The 12,216-nt window shown below is 42.7% G+C and overlaps 1 protein-coding gene across 2 annotated transcripts in view; it reads left to right on the top strand.

Moving 5' to 3' along the window:
- The first annotated feature begins 1,070 nt into the window (after window positions 1-1,070).
- Window positions 1,071-12,216, top strand: part of LOC129834190 (mothers against decapentaplegic homolog 3) — a 53,585-nt gene continuing 42,439 nt past the window's right edge. Inside the window, exon 1 of one of the 2 annotated variants that reach the window (XM_055898929.1) lies at window positions 1,071-1,850. In XM_055898929.1, coding sequence (XP_055754904.1) covers window positions 1,648-1,850 — 203 coding nt within the window. In that variant the 5' untranslated portion in view covers window positions 1,071-1,647. The remainder of the gene's footprint in view (window positions 1,851-12,216) is intronic. The other variant, XM_055898928.1, reaches the window with a different exon arrangement.

Here is a 12,216-nt window from a genome sequence, read left to right on the forward strand (position 1 = left end):
TAGCCCCAGGCAAGCGGTACCGGAGCGCCAAGTCTGGAACCAAAAGGCTCCTGAACAGCTTCTACCCCCAATCCATAAGACTGCTGAACAGTTGATCATTTATCTACCCTGACTATTGACCCTCTTTTTATTTGCACGGACTCTATGCACACTCACTGGACTATACCCACACACTCACACATACTACACTGACAATGCAACACCCCCCCCCCCCCCCCCCCCCCCCCCCCGCTATTTATACTGATTGCCAAGTCACTTTTACCCCGCTTACATGTACTGTACATATTACCTCAATCCCCTCCACTACCCCGTACCCCTCCACATTGACTGGGTACTGGTACTCCTTGTATATAGCCTCGTTATTACCTCCACTACCCCGTACCCCTCCACATTGACTGGGTACTGGTACTCCTTGTATATAGTGTCATTACTGTTGTTTTATTGTGTTACTATTTCCTTTTTGGCACATTTTTCTTACTGTTTAACTTTGCAGTATTTGGAAAGGGCTTGTAAGTAAGCATCTCACAGTAAAAGTCTACACCTTTTGTTTTCGGCATGTGTGACAAATACAATTTGATTTGATTGCCACCGTCTTGTAGCAATCACTGTTTTAGGACTGTGTTCTACGGAGAGGAAAGTAGGACAGGTACTTCAGTGGTGTGTTGTGTGGATTCTGTCCAATCATCTGGAACACATTGGGAGTGGACCCCTTCAAATAGTTTCCCAAATGCTTAGACAAGAGCAAAGCCTCTCCTGAGTTCTGGACTGAAATATTGTTTATGTTATTTTTTTCTAATAATGAGCAGAGATTATACACTTTATGCAATATGCATAAGGTTGTTGTGTACAATGTCAGTTCTCATTGATGAAAGGAACCTTGTGATCTTCTATAGGCCTCTGTTTTATTAAGTGATGGTGCTGCATGCATTGTGGAATGTTACATAATGTATCAGACATGAGCGTTATGTGGAGTTTTTATCACAACTGTTGGCAATTGGCATGGGCCGGGACCAGGGACGGGGACGGTGGGGCCGGGCGAAAGGCAGGGCCCATGCAATGCAGATGCAGCACATTTTGGTCAGCTGCAGCCTACGGGCTTACACAGATCTACTTTGCAGTCTGAATGGGGAGTCTACGGAGGGTAGTCGTCCTGCGTTTGCATCTGAAGCAGATTTTTTAGTAGACTTCAGACGGAGCCTACGACGGCGGATGACTATGAACTTGGCCAAACTTCCTTGATAATCACACGTATACCAACGCGTAGGAAGCCATATTACATATTTTTTTATTCAAAATCCTTAGTCCAAAATGACGAATGTTCTTTGGTTTTCACCTACGGCTTTAATTTAGGCGAGGATGAAGAATGCATTTAGAATCGAATAGATCGAACTACGTTTCGCCGCGGAGTGTTACTGATTTTAATAGTGTGCGACAGTGTAGTGGTGCAGTGTGCGGTAATCACTGAGCAAGAGCTAGTCTGTGCGCTAAAATTGGTAGCTACAAATGAACTTTGTTTGTGCAGCATATGTGTGCATTTAACAAAGTTGTTGTTCAATCGCCCACTTAATTTTGTCCTTTGGATAGTTTTACATCTGTATCTTGCGAAACCAAGGACCACAGTACTGGAAGGACTTTACTGACCTCAAGATGTCAATTCTGCCTTTTACTCCCCCAATTGTGAAAAGGCTTTTGGGTTGGAAAAAAGGCGAACAGAACGGACAAGAGGAGAAATGGTGTGAAAAAGCTGTGAAAAGCCTGGTGAAGAAGTTGAAGAAAACAGGGCAACTGGATGAATTGGAAAAAGCCATCACGACACAGAATATCAACACGAAATGTATTACTATACCAAGGTAGGCGACTATAAACATACATTGCAATGTTTGCGCAAGAAATAGAATCGATTGAATGTGACAGTTTTCAAACACAAAACTGGCTAGGTAGTTAGGTTGGACTTTCCAATTGTAGTTTTCCCTTCCTCGCAAACAATTTGATATTGTAGCCATTGAATAATTCTCATTCAAGAATAGTTTGGCTTTTGGGCATCCTGCACAAACCATGGGTAGGTAACTAGCCAGCTACCTAACGTTAGCTAGCTAGCTAACTGAGCAAGTTATACAGTGAGCTAGCTGCCTCTTGTCTGCATCAGCAATCATAGTACAGTAAACATAGCTAGGTAGCAAATTTAGCTAGCTAGCGTTGAATGTTTTGAGGGTTGCCCATGTTTGTTTTCAACAATCATCATTGCATGCCACTTTTGTTGCACAACGAATTCGAGTTCACTGTCCTAGCTAGCAAACGACACACTACGCTCGGTAGATACATTTATGATACAGAAAACGAGGCGAATCTGCATAGTGCAATAGACAGCTGTAAAATTCTAAACACAAATGGGTGACGAAGTTATATAATTTGGCCTTAATCTGGGGCGCTTTCTACTAGGGTGGTGCGTAGGCGAGACTGAATCATCGTTTTCGCCATGCAGTGCAATACATCCACTGCTGTCTTGACAGATTTCAACCCTTATACAGTACCCAAACGTACTCTCCTTGAAACCATCAATTAGGCCTAGTTCTTCAGCTGCATCATTGTAAGCTTGTCATGTCACTGTAATGCTGAGAAGCTAGCATCTACTCACACCTCCTTGTCAGCTCAGTCAATGTGTTGTTTGTAAACTCATCCATGTTTATTGTTCAGAGATCTTTCATGTCCTGTTTGGTTTATTTGCAGCCACACTAGTATGTAATGCTTCAGTTTGGGTCACTTCTGTGCCCCTCCTGCTGTCGCTGTTATTTCAGAACCTCACAACAAAGCAGACCTGTGATTGGCTGAAACTTTCGTCAATGTCAGTGATGTTGTCCCTTGAATTCCAGCAGTTAATACACACGTTTTTCTTCTTATGTCTACAACAAAATAACATCTCACATCTTTATCAATGAATCGGCCTTCAAAATCCCATCTCCACTATTGTCTGACATGGACTGTGGGTTAGCAAGCTGCGGGGGCGGTGGTGTGGGCCGAAGTTGGATATATTTAGCTTTTAGCTAATCAGACACTCCCACATTCTTGTTTGACCATCACAAGTGTTGTGCATTCTTCAGTCAATTGAATATCCTCTTAGCCAGGCTTGTAGCGCTGAAGATATCCGGCCCGGAAGTATAATATGCTAATATCTCCCTAATACCCTGGCTGTAGTGCAAAAGCCCTTGTCACAGACCAGTGTCATATAGTCAATGCTGGGACTGGAATGGGGAAAGCTGATCCTAGAGCAGTGCGTAGGGGGACTTCCTGCCCCTGAATAACGGCCCACATTGCCCGGGAGGTCTGTTCCTATTTATTCCCCTGTGGTGGGGCTGACAGCAGCTGCTTGCTCAGGCCTGTCGAGGTGGTCATGGGGGAGCTCTCCTGGCTGACACATGAATTCCCCAGCGCCTCATCATCACTATCCTCACAGCTGATGAGCTAGCTAAGCTACGGTAACTCACCACGCTCTCTGTACTGTGCACCGGGTTTCACTGAGGCACAGCTGGCTTGATAGAGCTGATGGTGGTGGACTTGTATGGAACGGTAACATGTGTAGCCTATAGGACAGGTGTTTGTGAGGAGACCCTAGTTGACAAATGAGAATTAAAAAATGTCTGTAAAATGTTGTCATATTGTTATATTTAATTGAGAATTGAACTCCCAGTAAATAGGCCTACTTTGAATCATTTACTATGAACAATGGTTATTACCCACTTAGGCTTTCTGTTTTTAGAGTAGGGCAGTTCATTCCAGATTGGCCCAAAATGAATATATTTATGATGTTTTGGATCCTTCTGAGATTAAATCGATGGAAAGATCAATTGGGGGAAGTCTATACATGAGATTACCCAGTAACACATCAGATCAAGGTACTCACTGATCTAGACCCCAAATCCTAAACCTGAGGAAGTTGAGCAACTGACCTACCAGATCTAGACCCCAAATCCTAAACCTGAGGAAGTTGAGCAACTGACCTACCAGATCTAGACCCCAAATCCTAAACCTGAGGAAGTTGAGCAACCAACCTACCAGATCTAGACCCCAAATCCTAAACCTGAGGAAGTTGAGCAACTGACCTACCAGATCTAGACCCCAAATCCTAAACCTGAGGAAGTTGAGCAACCAACCTACCAGATCTAGACCCCAAATCCTAAACCTGAGGAAGTTGAGCAACTGACCTACCAGATCTAGACCCCAAATCCTAAACCTGAGGAAGTTGAGCAACTGACCTACCAGATCTAGACCCCAAATCCTAAACCTGAGGAAGTTGCGCAACTGACCTACCAGATCTAGACCCCAAATCCTAAACCTGAGGAAGTTGCGCAACTGACCTGATCTAAATGAAGCACAATTATTTCATATTGAAACGGGAGCTGTGTTAAACACTAAAGCCTCGGTGCCCGGTGTGGATTTAGGTGGCCCTGAGTTGTTAGATAACGTTTCAAATGGGTTTAACAGCAGCAATCTCCTCTAAGAAGCTGTGTAATCAGAGAGAATTCTAGCCTATAGCTGGCCTGGTGGGTCATGGCGTGTCATAGAGCACTTTTAGGCCTCATGATTCTTTTTCCCTCCTGATTGTCTGAATACAAAACATCAAAATAATGATTTGTTTGTTTGGAAACCAGTAGTCTTATTTCCTGTTTACATTTTTCTTTTCTAAAATGTTGCGCAACAAATGGCAGTTTTCTACCCAGAGTTTGTCTTATTTTGTGGTGCAAACCTATTGCTCGGGATACTTCTTTGCCTCTACACTTTTGTGGTTTTGACAGTCATCTTTGCTTTTTAAATAATGGGTAGCTCTGAGAAGCTAGGGCTCTGGGCCAAATACATTTCTTAGTCATTCTGCAGTGTGTACTTATGGCTTTGTGATGGCTCTCACACTCTCTCGCCTGAGCAATGCTGATGGCACTGGCAGGAACTTCGGTATGAGAGGCCTGCTTAGAGGCCCACTTCCGCCTAAAACAAACATTCTCGCATCTGTCAAGTCATTTAAGAGTGACTTTCTCAGAGCCAGTGGAGGCGGCTGTTAAGTGACGGAGCCTGCTCTGTTTGAGTGGGGAGAAGACTAATGTTCTCTCCCTGTCTTTTTAAATGTGGTTTAGTGAACTGTAGGCTAGATGAGTCCCGTGACACGTGTGGCCTTCCTAAAGCAAAATGGACAACACTATCGTTTTCATGGGAGTCTCCCCTTTCCATAGTGGGGTCATATTAGTTTGTATCTCAAACAGTCCGGACGCTACAGACAGAAGTTGGCACATCGGCGGTACCGGCTTCAGACGAGTCCGTAGCTTGTGGGGGTCTTAGAGCAAAACGGAGAACACCATGGTGTTGGTGAGAGGCTCACCATAGTGGTCATATCAGTTATTAGGTCAAACTTTACGCTCGCTGTAAACGTTTAAGGATATCCCCTGGTCTGACAAACAGCACTGTAGCTCTGCCACTTTCCACCACAGATGCGGAAGGCCGACATGGAGGATGCAGTGTATTGAGATGCAGCCCATTGAAAACAAACAGCCATCCCTAGTTTAAACTGCCTGATTTTGATGGCAATGTTTTTATTATGTTAGATTTTTGCATCAACAATTGAGGTGGCAGGTAGCCTAGTGGTTAGAGCATTGGGCCTGTAACCAGCAGGTAGCCTAGTGGTTAGAGCATTGGGCCTGTAACCAGCAGGTAGCCTAGTGGTTAGAACATTGGGCCTGTAACCAGCAGGTAGCCTAGTGGTTAGAGCATTGGGCCTGTAACTAGCAGGTAGCCTAGTGGTTAGAGCATTGGGCCTGTAACTAGCAGGTAGCCTAGTGGTTAGAGCATTGGGCCTGTAACCAGCAGGTAGCCTAGTGGTTAGAGCATTGGGCCAGTAACCAGCAGGTAGCCTAGTGGTTAGAGCATTGGGCCAGTAACCGAAAGGTTGCTAGATCGAATCCCCGAGCTGACAAGGTAAAAATCTGTTGTACTGCCCCTGAACAAGGCAGTTTAACCCACTTGTTCCCTGCTAGGTCGTCATTGTAAATAAGAATTTGTTCTTAACTGACTTGCCTAGTTAAATTAAAGGTTAAATAATAAAAATATAAAATCAACAGTTTTAAGGATTAGGAGGAAGAGACTTCCAGAGTCAATTCCATCTCAGCGGCTGTCAATACATTAAAATGAAAAAAATAGAATGGAATTGACAATCCTATTTGAAAATTAGGAGCAATTGTCAAATAGTTTCATGAGTTGACTGTATTTGAACTGGTCTTCCCTCTTGACCCGTCCCAAACTGTAGGCCTTTACTGTGGAGCAGAGCTGTAACAGACGGCACAGAATTCTCTCTCTCACTCTTGGTTCTGGGCCAGGACCCGGGAGCAGCAGCCTGTCTTGTCCACACACGTCCCTCTGGCTGCAGGGCTGCAGTCTGGTGCCACCGACTCACACTGCAGCAGGTTTGAGCATGAGAAAGACAGTCCCTGAGTTTGTGTCTGGATTAAGGGCCATTCTGGGACTTTGGCTAATATGCCTTATTTATTTACTGTGGTTTTGGTAAAGAGTATTGAGTATTGTTAATTAACCTAGTATCGGTATCGAAGTCAAAATTCTGGTATTGTGACTAGAGGTCGGCCGATTCTGATTTTTCAACGCCGATACAGATACCGATTTTTTTGGGAGGACAAAAACAGCCGATACCGATTAATCAGCCGATTTTTAAATACAATTAAAAAAAATATATGTGTGTGTGTGTATATATATATATATATATAATATATAAATCATACACACACACACATTTTTGTAATAATGACAATTGCAACAATACTGAATGAACAATGAACACTTTTATTTTAACTTAATATAATACATAAATAAAATCAATTTAGGCTCAAATAACATGAGAACATATGTTAAAACGAACCACCAGCTTTCATGGGTCTTCAATATTCCCAGTTAAGAAGTTTTAGGTTGTAGTGCAGAATGCAGAGCTTGTCTGCATGGTCCCCTGTCAGTCTGCTCCTCCGCGAAACACAGGCCTTATTTGAAGTAGATCACGACATTCTCTATGAAAGACACGAAAGGTAAAATAACGAAGGAACCCCTTTCAAGTTCAGCCGCAAGTTATTACAGGAATTATAACGCGTCCACTATTTCTCTCTAGACCATATACCTTTGACTAATCCGGAAACTATCACCTCGAAAACAAAACTTTTATCCTGTTCCGTATTTTATCTAACGGGTGGCATCCATGAGTCTAAATATTCCTGTTACATTGCACAACCTTCAATGTTATGTCATAATTACGTAAAATTCTGGCAAATTAGTTCGCAAAGAGCCAGGCGGCCCAAACTGTTGCATATACCCTGAATCTGCGTGCAATGAACGCAAGAGAAATGACACAATTTAAACTGGTTAATATTGCCTGCTAATCTGGATGTTTTTTAGCTAAATATGCAGGTTTTAAAATATATACTTGTGTATTGATTTTAAGAAAGGCATTGACGTTTATGGTTAAGTACACATTGAAGCGATGATAGTCATTGATTGATTGTTTTTTATAAGATAAGTTTAATGCTAGCTAGCAACTTACCTTAGCTTACTGCATTCGCGGCACAGGCAGGCTCCTCTTGGAGTGCAATGTAATCAGGTGTTAGAGCGTTGGACTAGTTAACTGTAAGGTTGCAAGATTGGATACCCCGAGCTGACAAGGTAAATCTGTCGTTCTGCCCCTGAACGAGGCAGAACGTTCCTAGGCCCGTCATTGAAAATAAGAATGTGTTCTTAACTGACTTGCCTAGTTAAATAAAGATTAAATAAAGGCGTATAAAATAAATAAATAATTGTCAAATCGGCGCCCAAAATACAGATTTCCGATTGTTATGAAAACTTGAAATCGGCCCTAATTAAATCGGCCATTCCGATTAATCGGTCGACCTCTAATCGTGACAACACTAAGGGAGAGGAAGCAGGGAGAGAGGGATGGGAGAGGGAGCAGGAAGAACAGAGGGAGGAAATTGAGCTGATAACAAAATGATTAAACAGATTGGTTTCCCCACCACAAGTGATCTACAGTGCTGTTGTACATCAATAGAAGTGTGGGTGCTGGTGTCTATTAGATAAAGTACGTCATGATGAATAAACTGGCCTAGTTGCGATTTAGAAAATATTTGAGAATGCATTATACCACCGAAGTGACCTACAGTGAAATCTCAACAATGTACGCACACACACACACACCAAAGTTGTTATAGTAAATATTTAGTTAACTGAAATTAAATAATTATCCCCGTTTGGAGAAACTCAAACTACACTTAAGCTATTAACGTTGACTCCAAAAACGATCAAAGCTAAAATATAAACCATCATGAATTATGTTCATCTAAAAAAAAAAAAAAAAAGATTCTAAAAATCGAATGTGGTTTTCAAGCTGCTGAATCTGGTGGGTAAATGCAGCCAGGAGATGGCGACGTTTCAAAAAGGCCTAGCTTGTGCATCGCTATTCCGTCCGAGGCATCGCTATTCCGTCCGAGGCATCGCTAGCTAACATGGAAAAACAACATAGTCTAAGGTAGCTAACGTCAGTCTTCTAACACGTACTGCTACAGTTGAAACTGTTGCTGCGGATCTTGACTTTTCGGGACTCCTCTTCGTGAACGATAAAGGTCCCGAAGCTTCTGCTCATGTGCGGTACTCTACTTAACACCGTCTCTACTCGTAGAGAACCTTTCGGTTACTGGCCCAATGCTACCTGCCGCCCCTGCCAACTATAATTGCATAGTATAAAGTTACTCTAAGACAAACACCACCTAATTTCTTATATTTCAGGATGTGGCCAAAGCTCACATGTGCCACTAGGCAAAATATGTGTCTTGATAGAAACTAAAAACAGGCTGTGCTGCAGTTTAACACAATCTGCTCCAATGTTCTCACTGTACTTAATTCAAGAAGACACGGTATCACTCAAGTTGATCTGAATGAATATTCCCATGAAAGTGTTTGGGGGAGGGGGGGGGGGGGGTTACCTGCAGATCCGCAGCCTCTGACAAGTTAAAAAGCATTGGATTGTCGTCAACTTGGGCGAGAGTTTCATTCCACCATATAAGTCACATTGAGCTTGGCTTTATAATTTGAACTGCCCGCCCCCATTGCAAGAAGCGACATGCTCCAAAAAACACTATACAACACATGTCTCCTAGCCTCCCAGCATGCTTTCTGTCCCTAACACTAAATAATAGAAAATATTTTTAAACCAAACTAAATCAAAAAGCAAATCAGGTCTAAAAACTAACAAACAGATTTACGAATTAAAATCGAAAAATGAACAGTAAACTTGGCGCACACATGTAAAGTACTGAAAAATATATATAAACACAACATGTAAAGTACTGAAAAATGTATATAAACACAACATGTAAAGTACTGAAAAATGTATATAAACACAACATGTAAAGTACTGAAAAATGTATATATAAACACAACATGTAAAGTCCTGAAAAATGTATATATATACACAACATGTAAAGTACTGAAAAATGTATATAAACACAACATGTAAAGTACTGAAAAATGTATATATAAACACAACATGTAAAGTACTGAAAAATGTATATAAACACAACATGTAAAGTACTGAAAAATACAAGCGCATCATGTAAAGTGTTGGTTTCATGAGCTGAAATAAAATATCCCAGAAATTCTCCATACGCACAAAAAGCTTATTTCTCTCAAATTTTGTACACATTTGTTTACATCCCTGTTGGTGAGCATTTCTCCTTTGCCAAGATAATCCATCCACCTGACAGATGTGGCCTATCAAGGTCAATCATCCACCCGGACAGCTGATGAAACAGGAGTATTTCTGTCTGTAATAAAGCCCTTTTGTAGTGATAAACTCATTCTGATTATCTGGGCCTGTCTCCACAGTGGGTGGGCCTATGGCTGTGCCCTTGTCCAATCAAGTGGCCGGTAGGTAGCCTAGTGGTTAGAGCACTGGGCCAGTAACCAAAAGGTTGCTAGATCGTATCCCAGAGCTGACAAGGTAAAAAAAAATCTGTCGTTCTGACCCTGAACAAGGCAGTTAACCCACTGTTCCTAGGCCGTCATTGTAAATAAGAATTTGTTCTTAACTGACTTGCCTAGTTAAATACAGGTAAAAACATTTTTTTTTAAAAATGTGACATCCAGATCAATGTATTTAAAGTGACTGATTTCCTTATATGAACGCTAAGTCAGTAAAATGGTTGAATGGTTGCGTTTAGTATGTTTGTTCAGTATGGTGGTGCTGGTGGTTGTGGTTGTAGTCGTGGCCAATAGGACACAAAGCAGGCTTGTTGTCTGTGTGAGGAGGTAGTGTTCCTCTCCCCCACAGATAGTGGTCAGGCCAAGGCAGAGTAGAGCTTTCTCTCACTAATATAACCTAACTCCTGCTGCCTCCACACTGAGCAGCGGTTGCTAACCAAACAGCAGCCCACACCCTCCCCAAGGCCCCAGCAACCAGCCGCAGCACATTCCTCTGGGCTGACTAACCACGCCTCACACACACACACACACACACACACACACACACACACACACACACACACACACACACACACACACACACACACACACACACACACACACACACACACACACACACACACAGCGCATGGAGGGAGCGTGGAGACCACAATTGGGGCACTCGCACTTAATAGCACGACCAGACTTGGCACAGCGCACACACACACACACGTACAATACCCATGATGCCCTCTGCTTGGACACACAGAAGCAGTCAATAAGCCGAACATGCAGATGACCCGGTGCCCACACACACTGGGGAGTCGTCACACAAAACCCTCCTGGTTCTGGATGAATGAGGTACGGTGATGGTACACGCTGGAGCTACCAGGCACAGCAGACAGGCAACACTGTGTCCATCTGTACCCATCTGCCAAGACTACACACACACACACACACACAGACGGAGACACACACTGAAGGAACAGAAAGAGAGACATCTCAGACAGCAGTATCCACTTTCGGTCAGACAAATCAAACAATGAGTTGAGCAGCCAGTGGTGATTACAGCACAGAGATGCCAGACACAGACAGACAAACTCTCAGTGAACCAGTGTGTATCACATCACTAGAGAACAATACAGTCTGGACTGTGACTCAGGTACCTGCTTTGAAATGTGTGTGTGAGGAGGAGACATTTTGATGGCTCTGAGGGGTCTGTCCCAGACAGATTGAGATTAAACACCTTTGTTGAGCGAGTCAACCAGAATGTGTGTCTGTTTGTTTTAGTTGCAGTGCTCAGGCTTGTGTCTCTGTCTGTTTTGTTTGTTTTTAGTTGCAGTGCTCAGGCTAGTCTCTCTGTTTGTTTGTTTTTAGTTGCAGTGCTCAGGCTTGTGTCTGTCTGTTTTGTTTGTTTTTAGTTGTAGTGCTCAGGCTTGTGTCTCTGTCTGTTTTAGTTGTAGTGCTCAGGCTTGTGTCTCTGTCTGTTTTGTTTGTTTTTAGTTGTAGTGCTCAGGCTAGTGTCTCTGTCTGTTTTAGTTGTAGTGCTCAGGCTTGTGTCTCTGTCTGTTTTGTTTGTTGTTAGTTGTAGTGCTCAGGCTTGTGTCTCTGTCTGTTTTGTTTGTTTTTAGTTGTAGTGCTCAGGCTTGTGTCTCTGTCTGTTTTAGTTGTAGTGCTCAGGCTTGTATCTCTGTCTGTTTTGTTTGTTTTTAGTTGTAGTGCTCAGGCTAGTGTCTCTGTCTGTTTTGTTTGTTGTTAGTTGTAGTGCTCAGGCTTGTATCTCTGTCTGTTTTGTTTGTTTTTAGTTGTAGTGCTCAGGCTTGTGTCTCTGTCTGTTTTAGTTGTAGTGCTCAGGCTTGTGTCTCTGTCTGTTTTGTTTGTTGTTAGTTGTAGTGCTCAGGCTAGTGTCTCTGTCTGTTTTGTTTGTTTTTAGTTGTAGTGCTCAGGCTTGTGTCTCAGTCTGTTTTAGTTGTAGTGCTCAGGCTTGTATCTCTGTCTGTTTTGTTTGTTTTTAGTTGTAGTGCTCAGGCTAGTGTCTCTGTCTGTTTTAGTTGTAGTGCTCAGGCTTGTATCTCTGTCTGTTTTGTTTGTTTTTAGTTGTAGTGCTCAGGCTTGTGTCTCTGTCTGTTTTGTTTGTTGTTAGTTGTAGTGCTCAGGCTTGTATCTCTGTCTGTTTTGTTTGTTTTTAGTTGTATGCTCTGGACACTACGCTGACAGACACAGCAAACC

The sequence above is a fragment of the Salvelinus fontinalis genome, chromosome 35, assembly GCF_029448725.1.
Source record: "Salvelinus fontinalis isolate EN_2023a chromosome 35, ASM2944872v1, whole genome shotgun sequence".
In the NCBI taxonomy this organism is placed as follows: domain Eukaryota; kingdom Metazoa; phylum Chordata; class Actinopteri; order Salmoniformes; family Salmonidae; genus Salvelinus; species Salvelinus fontinalis.